This window comes from Harpia harpyja, chromosome 16 (assembly GCF_026419915.1).
Source record: "Harpia harpyja isolate bHarHar1 chromosome 16, bHarHar1 primary haplotype, whole genome shotgun sequence".
Taxonomy (NCBI): domain Eukaryota; kingdom Metazoa; phylum Chordata; class Aves; order Accipitriformes; family Accipitridae; genus Harpia; species Harpia harpyja.
The window spans coordinates 26880384-26897245 of NC_068955.1; the positions used below are offsets into that span (position 1 = coordinate 26880384).

Sequence of the window (16862 nt, forward strand, 5' to 3'; positions counted from 1 at the left end):
GGCTGGGGGGGCACAAGGAGTTGGGAGGGGACACAGCCGGGACAGCTGACCCCGACTGACCCAAGGGATATTCCAGACCATGTGAAGTCATGCTCAGCATATAAAGGGGGGGAAGAAGGAGGAATGGGGGGGATGTTCGGAGTGATGGCGTTTGTCTTCCCAAGTCACCGTTACGCGTGACAGAGCCCTGCTTTCCTGGAGATGGCTGAACACCAGCCTGCCGATGGAAGTGGTGAATGAATTCCTTGTTTTGCTTTGCTTGCGTGTGCAGCTTTTGCTTTCCCTATTAAACTGTCTTTATCTCAACCCACGAGTTTTCTCACTTTTACTCTTCCCATTCTCTCCCCCATCCCATCAGGGGGGAGTGAGCAAGTGGCTGCGTGGTGCTTAGTTGCTGGCTGGGGTTAAACCATGACACACAGCGGCTATTTCTTTAATTCAAATACATTTTCTTATTTTTGAAGACAAAAAATGCACTAAAATACCTCTGCCATAGCAATGCCTGGCTTTGTAACTTAAGACACCACTGCAAAAATCTGGCAGTCCTGCAAAAATACAGCAGTGCACTTAAATGTTACCTCAGAATGGAAAAAGCAAATGGGTATGCATGCTTTTTCTATATAACCTGTAGCCTTATTTTCCTTCCCTCTGTTGTGGTCCTGCACTGGCATTCCACTTCTTCTTCCACTGGAATATGAAGCCTGTCATTCTTTGGTCCTCCTGGAGGTCACAGAAAAGGTGTACGTGTCAGCTTTTAGCTTTTTTATTAAAACAGACGGCACTGTCAAATTTTATACCAAAGTTTTCTTTCTCTCAGATATTTTTCAGCTGGTTGAGTTCCATAGGTGTTAACAAAAAAGCAAACCCCAAACAAAGTAAGCGGTCACTTTGAGTGCTTCTTTTCCATTCTTTTGTAAGGTTATAACCCTACTAGTTTTCCTGCTATCCACAGAACTTCTGGTATAAAAAGACCTAGCTTTCTCAAGTCAAAGATAATCAGAGAAAGTAAGTTCCCCTTTGGAAACAAAGAACAAACAAAACGAAGTAACTATTACATTACCAACATTCTTCACAGATCACAAATTAGAAACCCAAACTTTGTTGTGTTTCTTTTCTGCAGGTATAAATCAGCACAAATTCCGGGAGCGATATGGTTTAAGCTGGACAGTGCTATGAAGTAGACAGTGGAAGCACTACATAAAATTTGCTCTTTGGACTTTCTTATTCTCATAACGTCGTTGTCCAGTTCACTGGGTCCACAGGAAAGTTAAAGCAGCTGCTTTAACTTCTGAATCTTTAGTCTTTACTGAAGTCAGAATAATGCTACTTTAAAGATAGGTTTAAACATGTGTTCTTACCACACGTCTTTTGGAAAAATCTTAAGATTTATGAAATATCGCTAAACACTCATTTTTCTCCATAGGCTCATCTGTCCAAAGTCAGAGCACGCTATTTAAAATTTCAATCACTTGTAACAGAATGGTAGTTCCTGCACCACTGTGATAGAAACATCTGGATTTTATTCCAGAAACATTCTACGGTTCCAGCTGCTAAAACACTTTTTCTCGCTGGAAACTAGTCTGTGAGGATTTAATTTTGTTCACCTGCAAAATTCCATTCCTATGACCTTTGCACTGAAACACACATGCAGCATCCTTCAAACTGAGAGGAACTGGCATTAAAATGAATCACAGAGAAGAGAGAGTACATCATTGTCACATTAGCAGACACTTTGAGACTTGTTTTGAACTATTCTCTTTCAAAGCAAAAAATACAAAATGCAGACAAAATCAAAGCCAAACATGAAGAGTTCAACCCTCAGAATAAATTAAGAGTATATAAATACATGTCCTGAAGTAATCTCCTCCTCTTTTCCAGAAAAAGCTGACAAAGCATGTCATGCTTGGTACGTACTGACATCAATTTAATACAGAAAGTAAATGCACTACATTAGCCCCACACATAGATTAAATTGATGCCTAACAAGAAACGTAAAGCACACGCTTCACGTTTCACGCAGGCAGAACAACATTTTCATATCTATACTCCACCTCCAGGGGCACTCGGGATGCACAGAAAGATACGCACTCCCTGTGGGGTGTTTTTAGCGTGTAAAAAGCCTTCGGTCACGTTAAGGGGTGGCGGAAAAAAAAAAAAAGAAAAAGAGTGGACATTTTCTAGTGAACTTGCCATAATTCTGGCTGGCAGCTGGGAAACACACAGCCAGGAGGAACCGCGGCCCTTTGCACTGAGGGGCGGGCAGGCAGCTGCCAGCCTCCGCAGGGCCCCGCTGCTGCTCTGCGCGGCCCCCGCTCCTTTGCACACCCGAGGCGAATACTGCAACGGCTCCTACGCCGCTCACAAGGCAGCCGCACGCTTCTACCGTGATTAAAGCCGCTGTCGCGACCAGGGCCGCCATGTCGGCCCCAGCACCGCCCACCCCCACCCCGCGGCCCTTCCGGCAGCGCTGCGTCACTTCCCGTGCGGGCCGCAGCGAGGAGAAGATGGCGGCGCTGGGCGAGCCGGTGCGGCTGGAGCGAGGTGAGGCGCGGCTGCGGCCGAGGGACCGGCGCTCCTCGCCGCTTTGCGCTGCGGGCGAGCTGGGGCGGTGGAGCTGCCGCCCGGGCCCGGCCCTGGCCCTGGGGCGCGTTGCCGGGGGTCTGGCCCGAGCCCTTGGGACGGCTCCTCGTCGTCGTCGTCGTCCTCCCCTGCCGCCGCCTCCCCGGCCCGAGGCCTCGGGGAGCGGCGGACCGCCGTGCCGCGGCCGCGGAGGAGGCGAGGGCGGGCAGCGATGGCGGTACTGCCCTCTCCGGGCCGCCGCGGGGCACCGGGCGGCTCCTCTGCCCCGGGGACAGCCGGAGAGCAGCCGGGCGGTAGCTGCTTTGAAAATGTTCTCCTCCGCTTGCGATTCTTTCAGGGCGTTGGTGGGACTTGCTTTTTCGGCTTTCCTTGATGCAAGATTTTTCACGCGTTTCGGTTTGTGGCTGGGTTTCCATGGATGCGCTCCTTCTGTGGATGTGTCTGCTGGGCCTTTGCTAGGGTCAACGCTTCTGCCAGCTCTTTACTCCACCTGCTAACTCCTTGTTTCTGTTTCTCTCCTGGGAAAATTTACTCTTGAACACAGCTGAATTCTTAGCTTTAAGTACAGTCTCTTAGGCTGTGTCTTAGCAATAATAATTTACTTCTTTTTATAGAAGACAACTGACACATGCAGGGGTCCCTCTGTGCTTGTTCGTGGTTCTGCTGAACTCTGTTATCCTCTCACATTTGTGTTTTCGTCCTGATTTTCCAGTTACTGTCTTAATTTATGTTGTTAATACTGTGCAGCGTGTAACTAGAACTAGTAGGGAGACGGAGAAAATACAAAACCTAGTTGGGTATTTTTTCTGTAGTACATTTGTGTCTTTTATCCAGGGCTTTTAAGAAACAATGATAAACTTCCTTCAGGATGGTTCTTCAGAACTCTTCAAGATCCACAGTAGCTCAGTGAACACATGCTTGTATAACAATATATATGATTGGTTTATTATTGTGTATTTAGGAAAATACGGATCAGAAAATGGAATTTAAATGGGAAAAGAATACTGAGAATGAGAAATCCTATTTTTTTAAAAGGAAAGCAATTAAGTGGAGTGTAGGTGACTGGATGAACTGACTGTTTTCACACTGCTGTTTCCATTGGGACCACCACCTTTGCTCACAGTGCTAGGTGCTTTTTTGTAGTTGTATAATACGCTGTATATACCCACTTTATCGTGTTTGGTACTATTACGTGTTACCTACCACAGAATTCAGTTTTTTCCATTTGTCTAACCCTCCTTCCCGTTCCACAAGTGAACCACTTGTATGAGAGAAGGCCTGTAAATAGCAACTTATGTAAGGACTTTGCTTCCCACTCCACAGCTCATCTGCCCTCCCTGCTCCAAAGCTTGTTAATTAGGGCAGCTGCTTTGGCAGTGGATTAGTTGCTCTTGGTAGGCCTGCGGAGTTAAACCTTAGGCAGTGTCCTTCTCCACCTCATTACCTTGCCACTATGCTGTATCCATGAAAACAAACAAATCTGTAGAGTTAGTTAGGGTTCAGTGGAACAAAGGAGCTATTTAGTCTTCTGGCATATTGGTCTTTTTAAGAAAAGAAGAAAAAGGGAGCACAGTATAATGGACTTACAAAAGCAGGAGCTTTATTTACAGAAATAAATAACTTCTGTTAATTGTATGAGGCTGACTGCAGATAACCTGATGATGAATCATCATCAGCTTGAAAGTGAACATCACTAATGTTGTTGGCATATAGCATAAGAAAGGAGAGAATAGTGTAGAAAATGAGTTGATTTAAAATGGTTACCATATGCTTACCATCAGGGCAATTGAAAATTCTCCCCGTCTGTTCTCTTCTCCAAGCTGCATTGCAAACACCACCACCCAAATTTGCTGGAGGGCAGGGATGAAACTACATTTAACATTTCGAAGTTGTTATGGTTTGGTGGTGATGTGTGATAACTCTACGTACACCTTAGGAATCCAGACTATTTGAACATAAGCAGTGGAGGTGGTTAACCAGGAGTATCTATGAGGACGCTGCATTTTTCCTCTTTCTGTGTTTTGTTCACACGTATGCTTGGAGTGGTGCCATCTTTCTGGCTTTTTTTCCACATTCTTTTAGTTTAAATATATCTTTTTTTTCAGGAGTTCGGTCTAGTATCCTGTGATCACAAAAAATGATTTGTGAAGAACAGGCAACTGATGTTAAAAGGATGAAAAGGTTAAAAGAAAATCCATTTTTTAGTTATGTGTGGATTCCCTTTTATAATGAGTTTTGTGGGTGGTTTTTTTTTTTTTAATCGCTTGCCTCTGGAGTTATTTCTACATCAATCCTTGTTGAAATCCATCACTGAAACAATTCTGTAGTGTTCCCTTCAGTCTCTGGTCCTGAACAGTTGGCTAAACTGTAGCGTTAATATTGTGAGGAAGACAGCTTTCAGCTGATCATGTCCTGAGCAGTGGTTCAGGAGGAAGCAAACTGCAGCAGCAGAACAGTCAACAATCTTCTCTTGAAAATGAAAGAAGGTGTGTTCTGCCACTTGCTTCTAGCCAAACTAGTTCCTTTCCAGAGCAGTATTGCTGGGTCAGATTGAATCTTCAGGTTTTGACTAATAGTGCCTAATGCAGTTCGGTAGGAGAAAGTTATGTTCATTTCACTTTGAGACTGGTATAATGGGTTCCTGTCAACAGGGTAAACCAAAACAACTGCTGGGGAAAAAGGGTCCTGGTAATGGGATCCATTGCCTGTATCTGCCTGAGCAAGAGGTGCGGTGTGAGAAAAGGAGATCTGTAGAGTGCTGAGGACCCAACTTTCATGCTGTGTGTGTCTGCTTTGGGTTTTTACTTTGCAGCAGCAGCTTGGTCCTTTGATCTCAAAGCCCTTTTTTATTAAAGTACATATTCTACTTTAGTTTCATCTAAAAGGAATCCAGTTCAGTGTATCCCAGTCACTTTTTGACAAGCTGATTCTGTGCTCTTAGTCTACACTTTATGAAAGACACAGCTGGTTCCCAAGCTAGCCAATTTTACCTTAGGGTATAAAATGCTACGTAGTTAAACATTTTGTCTGTTAGGAGATCCAGGTAGGAAATATATCTAGTTTATTGATGAAACATGGAGATCAAAGGAAGAAGAGAAATTAGCAAATGGAGTTCTGGAGTCTTCATTTCTGCAGCTACTCTTTGGATCAGTAGATTGCTGTCACCCTTTAAAATTTCTTACAGTATCCTAGTCAAGCTGTTAGATAACAAGTTCATGCACCTTACAGCTTAACATTGTTCATGGACCACAGGCTCAAGAACGGCTGCATAGAACTGTACTCTCTATATGCATGAAACACTTGCAGATGTTTGCAGACAAATGACTATTTAAATGATAGCTGTATTGTAATTTACATACTTACTAGACTTTTTTCATGAATATATGGAGTGTTGCAGGATTGGAAGTGCTGCTATTGCTATGGTTGATCATTCTACTTCAAGCTGTTCAGCGCGAGACTTCACGAAATTAAGATAATTTGTACTGTTGTTGCTGAACACAATGATTTCTAAGAATGTTGGTGACTTTGCATCATAAAAAGATTGAAAGATTAATAAACAATCACATCTAGAATCTCTTTAATTTCACCAACTATTTTGTATGTTAAATACAAAATGCGTGTTAGAAAATTAAAAGCTTTAGAACCATTTTTTTCATGTTGCAATTGTACAAATAGCAAATATGCATGCTGTGTGGAATTAGGTCTCTGTAGACTTGGAATTAGCGATAGCTAAAATCTAGGTTTTGATATTTCTTTGCTTTAGATAACTGATGCTTGTAAAGCTTGGAAATGCTTGCCAAAAAATGCCAAGTTCTCATAGCACATAGACACCTTAACTTTCATCTGAAATAATGTGTGTCTTGTGGCTGTACTGATAATACTTGGATGTTCTTCCGTGAAGGATTTTTTTCCAGTCCATGGATGACCAGTCTGTGAGGTTAAGTTGTACCTTGTTTAATTGATCTCAGTGTAGTAGTTGGTAAGATGTGTCTGACTGATAATTCACTGTGGGTTGTCTCTTGCCAGTGCATGTCACCTTAATTTCAGAACATGTACCCCACTGTCTTTTCATCCTGTTAGGTAAATTCTCTCTTCTCACACTTGGCATTTAGGGGAAGTTTGTGGCTGTTGCGCATTTTCTGTGCTGACGTGATGCCATTGAGTGGATGTGCGTTCACGTGGAAAATGATTGCCTAAAGGTTAATTACAGAAAAAAGGAAGTAATGCATTTGGGATATAGCAGTGTCCCAGACTTCATCCTTTTCTAAAATAATCTGTTTGTTATTTATATAGTAGATTAATCACTGCTTCTTTGCCTTTGTGATAATGAAGGTAATCCTTTCTATCTGTTTTTCTGAGAGACTGTTCTACTTCTGTTTAAGGACTTCCGTGATTCAGAATCATTACTAATGTAACACTTTGGAAATACGAGTGAGGGATATGAATGTACTCTACTCTTGTAGAGCTGCCAGAAGCATGTCACGTAGCATTTGATGTCACGTTTGATGCCTGTCTTGAGTCGTCTGGTCTGGAATCAAATCCTTCACAGGGAGTTCAGTTTCACAAAGCAGCATCTGCATTTATGAGAATATGGACAACATGAATTCTTAGGAAAAAATTTCTAGGAACTGGAACAAAGAGGTTTGGGGTTGAGGATTCTAGACTACAGAGATATTTTCTCTCAGCTGAGAATATCAAAAGGAGTTTGGTTGTTTTTCTGAGCACTTTGGAAAAAAAAAATAGGCCAGAGAGTTCTCAGCCCTGTTGTAGGGAAAGCATTGAGTGTCCTCTTGTTGAACTAATTTTTTCCAACACGAAAGGAATGTTAGCGTATTTGACAATATTCTACCTGGTTTTAACAAAATGTTATCTGTGCAGTAGATAAATTATGAAGTTATGCGTATGAAATGTTGATAGTGTATATATCAATGAAATATTTCAGCATGATTTAAACTTCAGGGGAAAATCAGATTGTATTTAAAATACACATATGGCAGTGATACCTCCAGATATGTTACAGGGTTGGATTGCTGTGATTAACTTAAAATTAGTGGGAAAACATGATGTTTTATTGTAACATTTTGTAGATATGTAGTTTTATAGGAGAAATAAAACTAACGTGTAGTTTTAAGGTGTATACAAGTGTGCACACGCACACACACACGCTGCTCCATTAACTTAATTTAAACCAAAAAAACCCCTAAAACACCTAACAAAAAATAAAAACCGTTGAATTTCCTCAGGCATTCCTCATTACTAGTGCTTTATTTTTCTGTAGACATCTGCAGAGCAATTGAGTTGCTGGAAAAATTACAGAGAAGTGGAGAAGTGCCACCACAAAAGCTACAGGCTTTGCAAAGGGTCCTTCAAAGTGAATTCTGTAATGCTGTAAGGGAGGTAAGTTAACTTGACGTAAGCAGTTACTTTGAGTTGAAAAACAGTATGCTTTACTCTTTCCTTTTTGTATTCAGTGCAAAAATCTGATTTTGTTCTTTCTAAAAGCTGAATTGACTTAACAGAGCTTCATAGAACAAGACTTATTTTTAAAAGTTCAAAAGAAAATAATTTGGGATAGCATAGGTGTATTAAGTAATGGCTCAGGAGCAAGTCACTTTTTAGAGGTTATTTTGAGAGTCTAGCCTTTACTGGCAGCTAGCAGGCTGTTATCCTCTTGGAATGTAAGAACGGACAAAGTACCAATTGCCTCCGTTTCTTTTAAGCCAAATCCACGTCACCTTGTGTGTCACCTTGAGGTGGGGTCTTGCACCACCTCATCTTCATTCCAGATGCTCTTTTGGAGATTTTTAGGTGATCAAATGTGCCCTGCTATTGCTGTTGGTGCTACCACTGACAATAACACCTGGAGTGTTTCAAAAGATCTGTTTATAGACATAGGTGTCATCTTAATGTTTTCATCCTATCAAGGACAGTGTGTTTATTGCTTAGCAAGTCCAAATGATTGGCAGGTAGATGTGGGGATGTGGGTTAGCTCTTGGTATAAGCACCTCCTTAGCAGTAGTATACTTACTGCCTCTGTGTTTTCGATACCCTTTTTTTTCTTAGGATACTAAGTCAGTTGCATCAGTTGAAGGAAAATATGGGCATTTGCGAGGAGGGCTGGGTTGTTGGGAGAGCTTTGAATAGCTGCCCTGAAGTGATTTTGCATGCATCCTTATTGAAGGGTTCCAGCTTTAATCAAACAAGAGAAGGTAGTCATCCATGTCTCCAGTCAGGTGTGTTGGACTAGCCATAAGCATTTCTAAATTCATGATGAGGTCTTGAATGTTGGGGAAGGAGGGAAGATTTGAGGTGAGACCTAGATATGCGTGGATTAACTAAACAATAAAGATGCGGAGAGAGTTGTTTCTTCATAGTATGGTAGTGTGTCACTTGACACCTTGTAGTGAATCAGGGAGTAACTTCTTATTCAAGGTGTGTACTTTTTAATTTATACATTTTTGAGTTGCACCTGATATTTTGTTACATTATCTAAGCAGATAAATATCTATTTTCCCCATACTTAAACTGTTTTGTCTCTAAAGGTGTATGAACATGTGTACGAAACTGTGGATATCAGCAGTAGCCCAGAAGTTAGAGCTAATGCAACAGCGAAGGTAAAAGCCAAACTATAACTTGTGTAAAATACAGTAGTTTGTTACTTTAGAAGCAGAAGAAGATTATTTAAAATTCAGAAGGATATTATCTAGATGTCTGATAAAATGGATAAGCTTAATGGATTATTAAAAGGTATAACACAAGAGTCATCATTTTTAAGTTTCTTCCATCTTAATTTTATTCTGGGAGTTCTAAATTTTGCATGCTAGTGTTGGTATCTAGGGAATTAATCTCATTTGTCTTAAATATTTGAGTACTTTGAGATAAAAATACTTTTTCAGCCTGCTCATTGTGTTGAGCTAAGGGGTCTATATTTAATTTCTTATAAATAGGAAAATCTTGTTTCTTACAGGCCACTGTGGCTGCATTTGCTGCTAGTGAAGGTCATTCCCATCCCAGAGTGGTTGAACTACCCAAAACCGAGGAAGGTCTTGGATTCAACATTATGGGAGGCAAAGAACAAAATTCTCCAATCTATATCTCTCGAATTATCCCTGGTGGTATAGCTGATAGACATGGAGGCCTGAAACGTGGAGACCAGCTGCTTTCCGTAAACGGAGTGGTAGGAATTGGTTTTCACTTTATGTAGCAGTAACTGCTTGTTTCCACGCGGGGGCATACAGAGAATATACATGGCACAAGCTCAATATCATCTTTTAATCTTGGCAAAATAGTTTCTTTTTGTCCTTGCAAGAACAACTTGCTTAGGTTTCTATAGAGTTGTGTGCATTGCAAGTTCTAGGATTATGCTTTGGTTATCTATCTCAACTGGGAACTATTTATGTCAGTATTTCAGATTCTGAGGGGTTGTATAAATTCAGTGAAAATGTTGTTTTGTGAAATAGTAACTGCCGTTATGGCTTCCTCTTTCATCCAAGTTTCGTGATGCAGATTTTAATTAATATAATTTTGTGCACTTTCTAAGGTAAGTAGTAAATTATGCTCTGTTGCGTTAGACTGACCAGAACCTCATTATCCCAATAAAAATGCTACTGCATAATGGAAGCTGTAATAAGATGGAACTACAGGGTGGTGTTATCTTCAGTTACGTGGGGTTTTTTTTCCTTCCACTTAAGTGTACTGAGCTTCAAAAACTGAACCTTTTTAGCATATTTTAAAGGAGTATATGTCTAAAGTGCTGTTGTGGATATTTATTTTTAATAAGTATCCTCCTCTGAAGAGTTACAATACAAAAAGCAAAACACAGGGTGACTGGAAAGAGGTGGCTATGGACAGGCTTTGACTTAAGGCAGCTGCTAGTCAAATGCATGCAAATATCTCTCAAAACCTTGCTTTTATTTACAGAGAAGCTGTATGCTAGCTTAAAATTAATGTTGCCATCATTACATCTGCAAACACAGTTTTATTTTAAGACTGAGGGTCAAACTAAATCCTGTGCTCTTTAACCCGAGTGGGTTTTTTTGACACATGAAAGGAATAGAGACTTACTGGGTGTCTGTGCTCCTGGAAGTCCCTGCTAGCACAGATCTTTGACATACTTGGCTCCTGACTTTTACCTGGGAGTCCAATTGTCCTTTTCAGGAGAAGCAAGAGAAGTCATGGCTGTAGTGACACAATTGTCCTTGGCCTAGCCTTCCTGTTATTTTGAAGCATTGAGGGACAGGTGTAGAACTGTTTTCAGATGAGGCCTTCCTCACCCACAGACCCTCTTAAAGAAAACAAAACCACCACTCCACCCAAAACTGAACCTGATCATCAGACAGTTGGTACAGCTAACAATGACTGCGTGTGTGCGCGTGCACATGTATAAATCTATATAGCCATTGTAAGAATACAGCGACTGCATAAAATACTGCTGAGAATGCTAACACAGTCTCAGAAGAATCATCGTCTTCTGATGTTTACACATGGAATCCTGTCATCTTAATACATACGACAGGCATTTTCTTGTAATTGTAATTTCTAATTTAATAATTTAAAAAAAAAGAAAATTGCCACTTCCAAGACTGCAGTGAATGTGCCTTAAAACAAGTTTATATTTTTCAGCTGGGAGATTTTGAGTGTACTCCAGAATTTTAGGTGTTTTGACATAATTAAACATAGAACTTTACAAACCTTTTATTAAAACAGAACAGCCTACACATCCACTTGAATAACAAAAATGAAAACATTCAAATGTATGTGTTGTCTAAGTCTGATAGAAGAGAAATAACTTGGGTTTTTTTAACTGTTGTCTTTCTTTCTGTAAGTAACTTTATAGTAACGGGGAAACCCTCCAATCAACAGGTACATCACCTGCCTTCTAGCTTCTAATAGCACCAGTGGGAGGTAGGCTTGGGGTAGTCCCATCATTGTGTTTAATAAGTTTGGGAGAAATAAGTTTTGCTGATTAAAATGTTTGCTGTCCAGGAATGTATATGTGGATTCAGTTGTCGAGAACTGTTGCTTAACATTTGTAATTAGATGAATCTAATATAACCCTAATAAATTCTGAGAGTTGTTTTAGGAAAGTATTTTTATTCTGTTCTTACTGAGTTGGATTAGGCTATTCTTAATCAATTTAGCGGAATTTAACTTGAATACCTTGCATTTACTGAGAGACATGTGGAGCACTAAGATAAGCAACACACTGCATGTTAGCTGCTCTATTGCAGGTGCCCAGTATGCACCGTTTTGCCTTGTTGTAACGCAGGGTAACATCAAGAAGGCAGCTATCTTGCAGTTGTCTGTGGCAATTTATTAGGCAAATTGAGGGTGACTACTGAATTTAAAATGCATGCCAAAAGAAGAAAAACAATCTTGAATTTTAAATAAGTATCCTCCTGAAGTTGTTGATTTTGAAGTGTAATTTCATAATTGCCTAATGTTATCTTTATTTCACTTACTGTATGTAAATACAGAATTTAATTGTTCAGCATAAACCTAACCAAAAGTTTTGCACTGCTCTTGTTAATACTAATTAGTATATTTATCATCACCTCTTATTGATTTGCTGAAGAATAAATCCTGAACTTGGGTGACGTTTTCCTTGTGCAGTCTTCAAACTAGAATACTTCAATATTTGATTATATAGAAGTTGTACAAAAAAAAAGAAAAAAAGTCTGTTTTCAGTGTGTGTCTTTACTAATAGTATACTTAATGGTTTATGCTTTGCAGAGTGTCGAAGGTGAACACCATGAAAAAGCAGTAGAACTGCTGAAGGCAGCTCAAGGGAAGGTTAAATTAGTTGTGCGATACACACCAAAGGTCCTGGAAGAAATGGAGTCGAGATTTGAAAAAATGAGATCGGCAAAACGCAGGCAGCAAAATTAACGTTGTATGCAATAACTTAGAGAAAATATATTTCATTTACATTTTATAGTTTGCTTTGTGACTCAGTTGATCCAATGCCTGGGCTGCAAAAGCCCTGTCCTTTTCATAGAATCAGAGAATGATAGAGGTTAGAGGGACTCCTGGAGATCATGTAGTCCAACCCCCCTGCTCAGAGGAGGGTTAGCTAGAGCAGGTTGCTCAGGACTGTGACAAGCTGAGTTTTTAAGCATCTCCAAGGACGGAGACTCCAGAAGGTCTCTGGGCAACCTGTTCTAGTATTTTGATCTCCATCACGCTACTAAGGTCTGTTCCTATGTTTAAGCGGAACTTCCTGTATTTTCCCTTTGTGCCCGTTGCCTCTTGTCCAGTCACTGGAAGCTACTGAGAAGAGTCTGGCTCTTTTTTCTACTCTTCCCCATCGGGCATTTAGATGTTGGTAAGATCACCCCTGAGCCTTCTCTTCTCCAGGCTAGACAATCCCAGTTCTGTCAGCTTCTCCATGTCTGTCAGACGCTCCAATCACCTAATCACCTTTGTGGCCCTTCACTGGACTCGCTTTTGTATGCCCATGTCTGTATTGAACTGGGGAGCCCAAAACTGGACCCAGCGCTTGAGTTGTGTCTCACCAGGGCTGAGCAGAGGGGAAGAAGCACCTCCCTCAACTTGCTGGCAATGCTCTTCCTAATGCAGACCAGGAGATTGCTGGGCTGCTTTGCCGCAAGCGCACACGGTGGCTCACGGTCAGCTTGGTATCGTTCTCTGCGAGGCTGCTTTGCAGTTGGTCAGCCCCCCAGCCTGTACTGGTGCATGGGGTTATTCCTCCCCAGGTGCAGGACTTTGCACTTTCCTTTGCTGAACTTTGAGATTCTTGTTTGCCTGTTTCTCCAGCCTGCCGAGGTCCCTTTGAATGGCTCGCTGAGACGCTGCTCTGTCCTGTCACCTGTGTTGTTAATTAAAATGTTAAACAGTGTGGACCCCAGTACAGACCCCTGGGGTGCATCACTAGCGACTGGCATCCAGCAGGACTTTGTGCCGCTGATCACAGCAACCCTCGGCAGTTCAGCCATTTTTAGAATGTTTTCAGTTGCCATGTGTTTCACAGTTTAAGAGGAATGTGTACTTTTAAAATGGCTTAAGATACCCTGAAAAAGCATGTATATTGATATTTCTATTGATTTTTTTTAATAAGTCTTTCATGTCAGACCTTTAAGCATGAAAGTGAATTTACACATTTTTCAAAGGCGTTTAATAAGACAGACTTGTACAATTGGCATCCCTTTTTCCCTGTTTTCTTTTGGCTTTACTTAACATAGAATCTGCAGGTTTTTTTGCTGAATGATTTTGGAAAAAAAGGTTCTTATGTAGCAGTATTTTGGCACTTTTCTCAAGAATATGTTGTATATCAACTACAAAACCTAATCATGATCTACTGTGTACCTTATAATGATACCAGATTTTGTAATGTTTTGGTGAGTACGTTATTTTTACACTTCTGCTAAATTGTAATTCGTTACTCTGGAAATTGTATTACCTCGCCTGTAAATAATTTACGGTTGGTGTTCTCATATAATGATTTTGTAATAGCCAACATCTACAAATTTGCAGCAATCATTCCTGTAACTTATATTGTTTTGTACTAATTTTAAAGCAGTTAAGGGGAAAAATGTAATTGTGTATGCAGTTCTGGATTGACTCTTTAGATGTATTTTTATATTCAGAAACAGAAGATATATTAATGCAGTGCAAAAGAATTCCAGATGTTTCCCTGACTTTCTGCTGTTTAAAAGAAATATTCATCTTAATTGTCATACCTCTCTTGTGTTTTTAATATGTTCTGTTGTAGTCTTATCTACAGACTGACTGGAATAGTTAGTACCTAAATTATTGATTATTACGCTTATAAGAGTAAAATATTCTGAGGCTTATATGCCAGGTTACCATGACGTGAACTTGTCTGGGGTTTTATTACTGACTGCTTCTGACTTGGAGGATTCTTGTTTGTACTGCAGAAGTACTACATCACGATTGCTATAAAACTTTGTGGCATGGTGCTGTGGTGGTAATAAGGAAATCTCCAGCTACAAGCGATTAATGTCTTATCTCAAGCATGGTTGATGGTGGCACGGTTTTTGTGTGCCTTTTTGCAGAAAATTTCTGGGCAGAGGTCCACTTCTTGGGATCTACCAGGTTTGAGGCTGTACTTGTGTAGTTTAGGTTTGGGGGTTTGTTTTGTTTTGTTTTTAAGCTTCACCTTTTGGTATATATCTAGAATTAACTTGTTTGTCTACTGGGTGTCTGTTCACTTGTATGGCAGCTATGAGTGCATCCTAATTGACTGTTAGTAATTTGATTCTTAGAAGCTTAAACTGAAAAGTGCAGTTCTTACTATGTAGCTAATCCCTAGTCTTCACATGGAGCAGTATGATCCATTGTGAAATAATTCAGTATGTGAAAGAAAGGAAAAGGTTAGCAACCTAAAAATGACAGCACGAAGTTTGTGCTTTGTCAGTTGATCTATTGGAAAAGAAAAAATGTGATTGCTACAGGCAAGTGAGAAATGTGATTGCTTTCTGCATGTTTGTAAGCATGGTAAGCCTGCAAAGAGAAATTTGGATTTTAAAGATACTGATAGTTTGAAAATGCAGTATAAATATTTATCAGCTAGATGATATTGAGCACTGAATTGCATGGTTGATTATGTGTCATAGGCCTCTTTCAAAAGGCCTCATGTTACTGATACAACCGTGTTGAATTGTATATTTTTATGGAACAACTAATGTTTAAAGTATTGAGACCAAAATCACTAGTTAGACCAATTGTGGATGTGTTTTAATTTAATTGTAAAATAGTAGAGATTTGTTTTAGAGCTATATATAAATATATATATATTAAAGAAAGGTATGGATACAAGATAGAAATGTGCGTTTTAAAACCTGTATCCCTTGTGTTACTGAACAGAGAGGTGTGTTTTGTTACTCTACGGAAATATTTACTCTAGTGCAGCTAGAGCTGCTAAATGCAGTAGCGTTTTCATTCTGAATTGCAGCATTTGGATACAGTTTGTCCACTACTACAGAATGTGGGGAGGTGTATTTGGGCATATAAACTGTACATGTAGAATTTAATAAAAAGTTTTTAAATCGGAACAACAACAAAAAAATTCAGTAAACAGACAACTCATTAACAGTCATCTTTAATACTATGAAAACCCTATAATATTAAGGAAAGGATGGATTAAAATATGCCAAGAAACTTGATCTCTGTTACTACTGAGCAGTGCCTGTACTGTGTTAATATGCAGTCCCTACACACTTGGCGTACTTGGATATGCAAAGAGATTAAGAAGAGGTATCATTTCTGCAGATAACTTCTGCATCTATTGCTGCTGTGAGGGATCTTGGGGTTTTATCAACAGAAAAATAAAAGTTAAGTTTCATGTGTGTTGTGTTTGCGCGTTTTCCTTCCGACTCTCCATTTTGAGTGCTGTTTTCAGACTGCTGTAATTGGGTGTTCATAATCTCTAGGACATGACATAAACACCCTGCATGTGTGTGGGCATCCAAAGAGAAAAACTTTAAATCTGTTATTAGTTTGTTCTCCTGATTGCTTACGGATCTTTCTTTCTCTACCCATTGTTTTGTGATTTGTTGGCAAAGAAAATCAGAATGCTGTGAAGTATCTGTAATACCTTGGACCTGCTGCATTTTTGAGACCTCCTTAGTCTCAGCTGCATAAACTCAAATGATGCATGTTATTCTGAGTCAGACATTATCTTTTAATTGTTTGAAGCACGTATCTCAAGTACTGAGATGTTGAATTTCTGTAATTCTGTGTTTAAAGACCTTGTAAGGTTGTCAGCTCTTCAGAAAAATGTGCCTGGAGTTAAGAACTGAGATAAAGGTAGGAGAAAATGCCTCAGTTCCAAATGTAAAAAGACTTGTTTAGTGTAGGTAGGCTGGACTGTGAATTGAAAATAGATGCGAAAATGTTTATGTGAATATTTTTACTCGATGTAGAGGATTGATAACACATGAACTGGAAACAAAAACACATTTTCAATTTTATTTTAAAATCAAATAAATTCCATGCTCTGGCTTACACAGTGGCTATCTCTGTTCTGCTAAATATGGTTCAAATTTATGGAGATCAACTGTGAATTTCAACATAAGGCTTCTAACACCGAACCAAAGACTGATGGAAGTTAATGTAATTTCATAACTTAAAAAGCACTAGTTTATCTACCTCATGTTTTTCATTGCAATTACAGGCTTAACTGATCTTAAAACAACTGAAAAAGTTTGTGGAACATACTATTTCTGAGTTCTGATTTCAGCTGTGATCTAGCAGTCAATATCCAGACAAGCTGGAAAAGTATTTTGTCCGAGCCAGTATCC

General features: G+C 39.8%; 1 protein-coding gene across 1 annotated transcript; it reads left to right on the forward strand.

Annotated features, from left to right (window-relative positions):
• The first annotated feature begins 2421 nt into the window (after positions 1–2421).
• Positions 2422–15904, forward strand: LIN7C (lin-7 homolog C, crumbs cell polarity complex component). Its single transcript, XM_052811175.1, has 5 exons — positions 2422–2541; positions 7859–7977; positions 9123–9194; positions 9548–9757; positions 12313–15904. Exons 1-5 carry the CDS (start codon positions 2505–2507, stop codon positions 12466–12468), a joined length of 594 nt encoding a protein of 197 aa, XP_052667135.1. The 5' UTR covers positions 2422–2504; the 3' UTR covers positions 12469–15904.
• Positions 15905–16862: the final 958 nt, after the last annotated feature.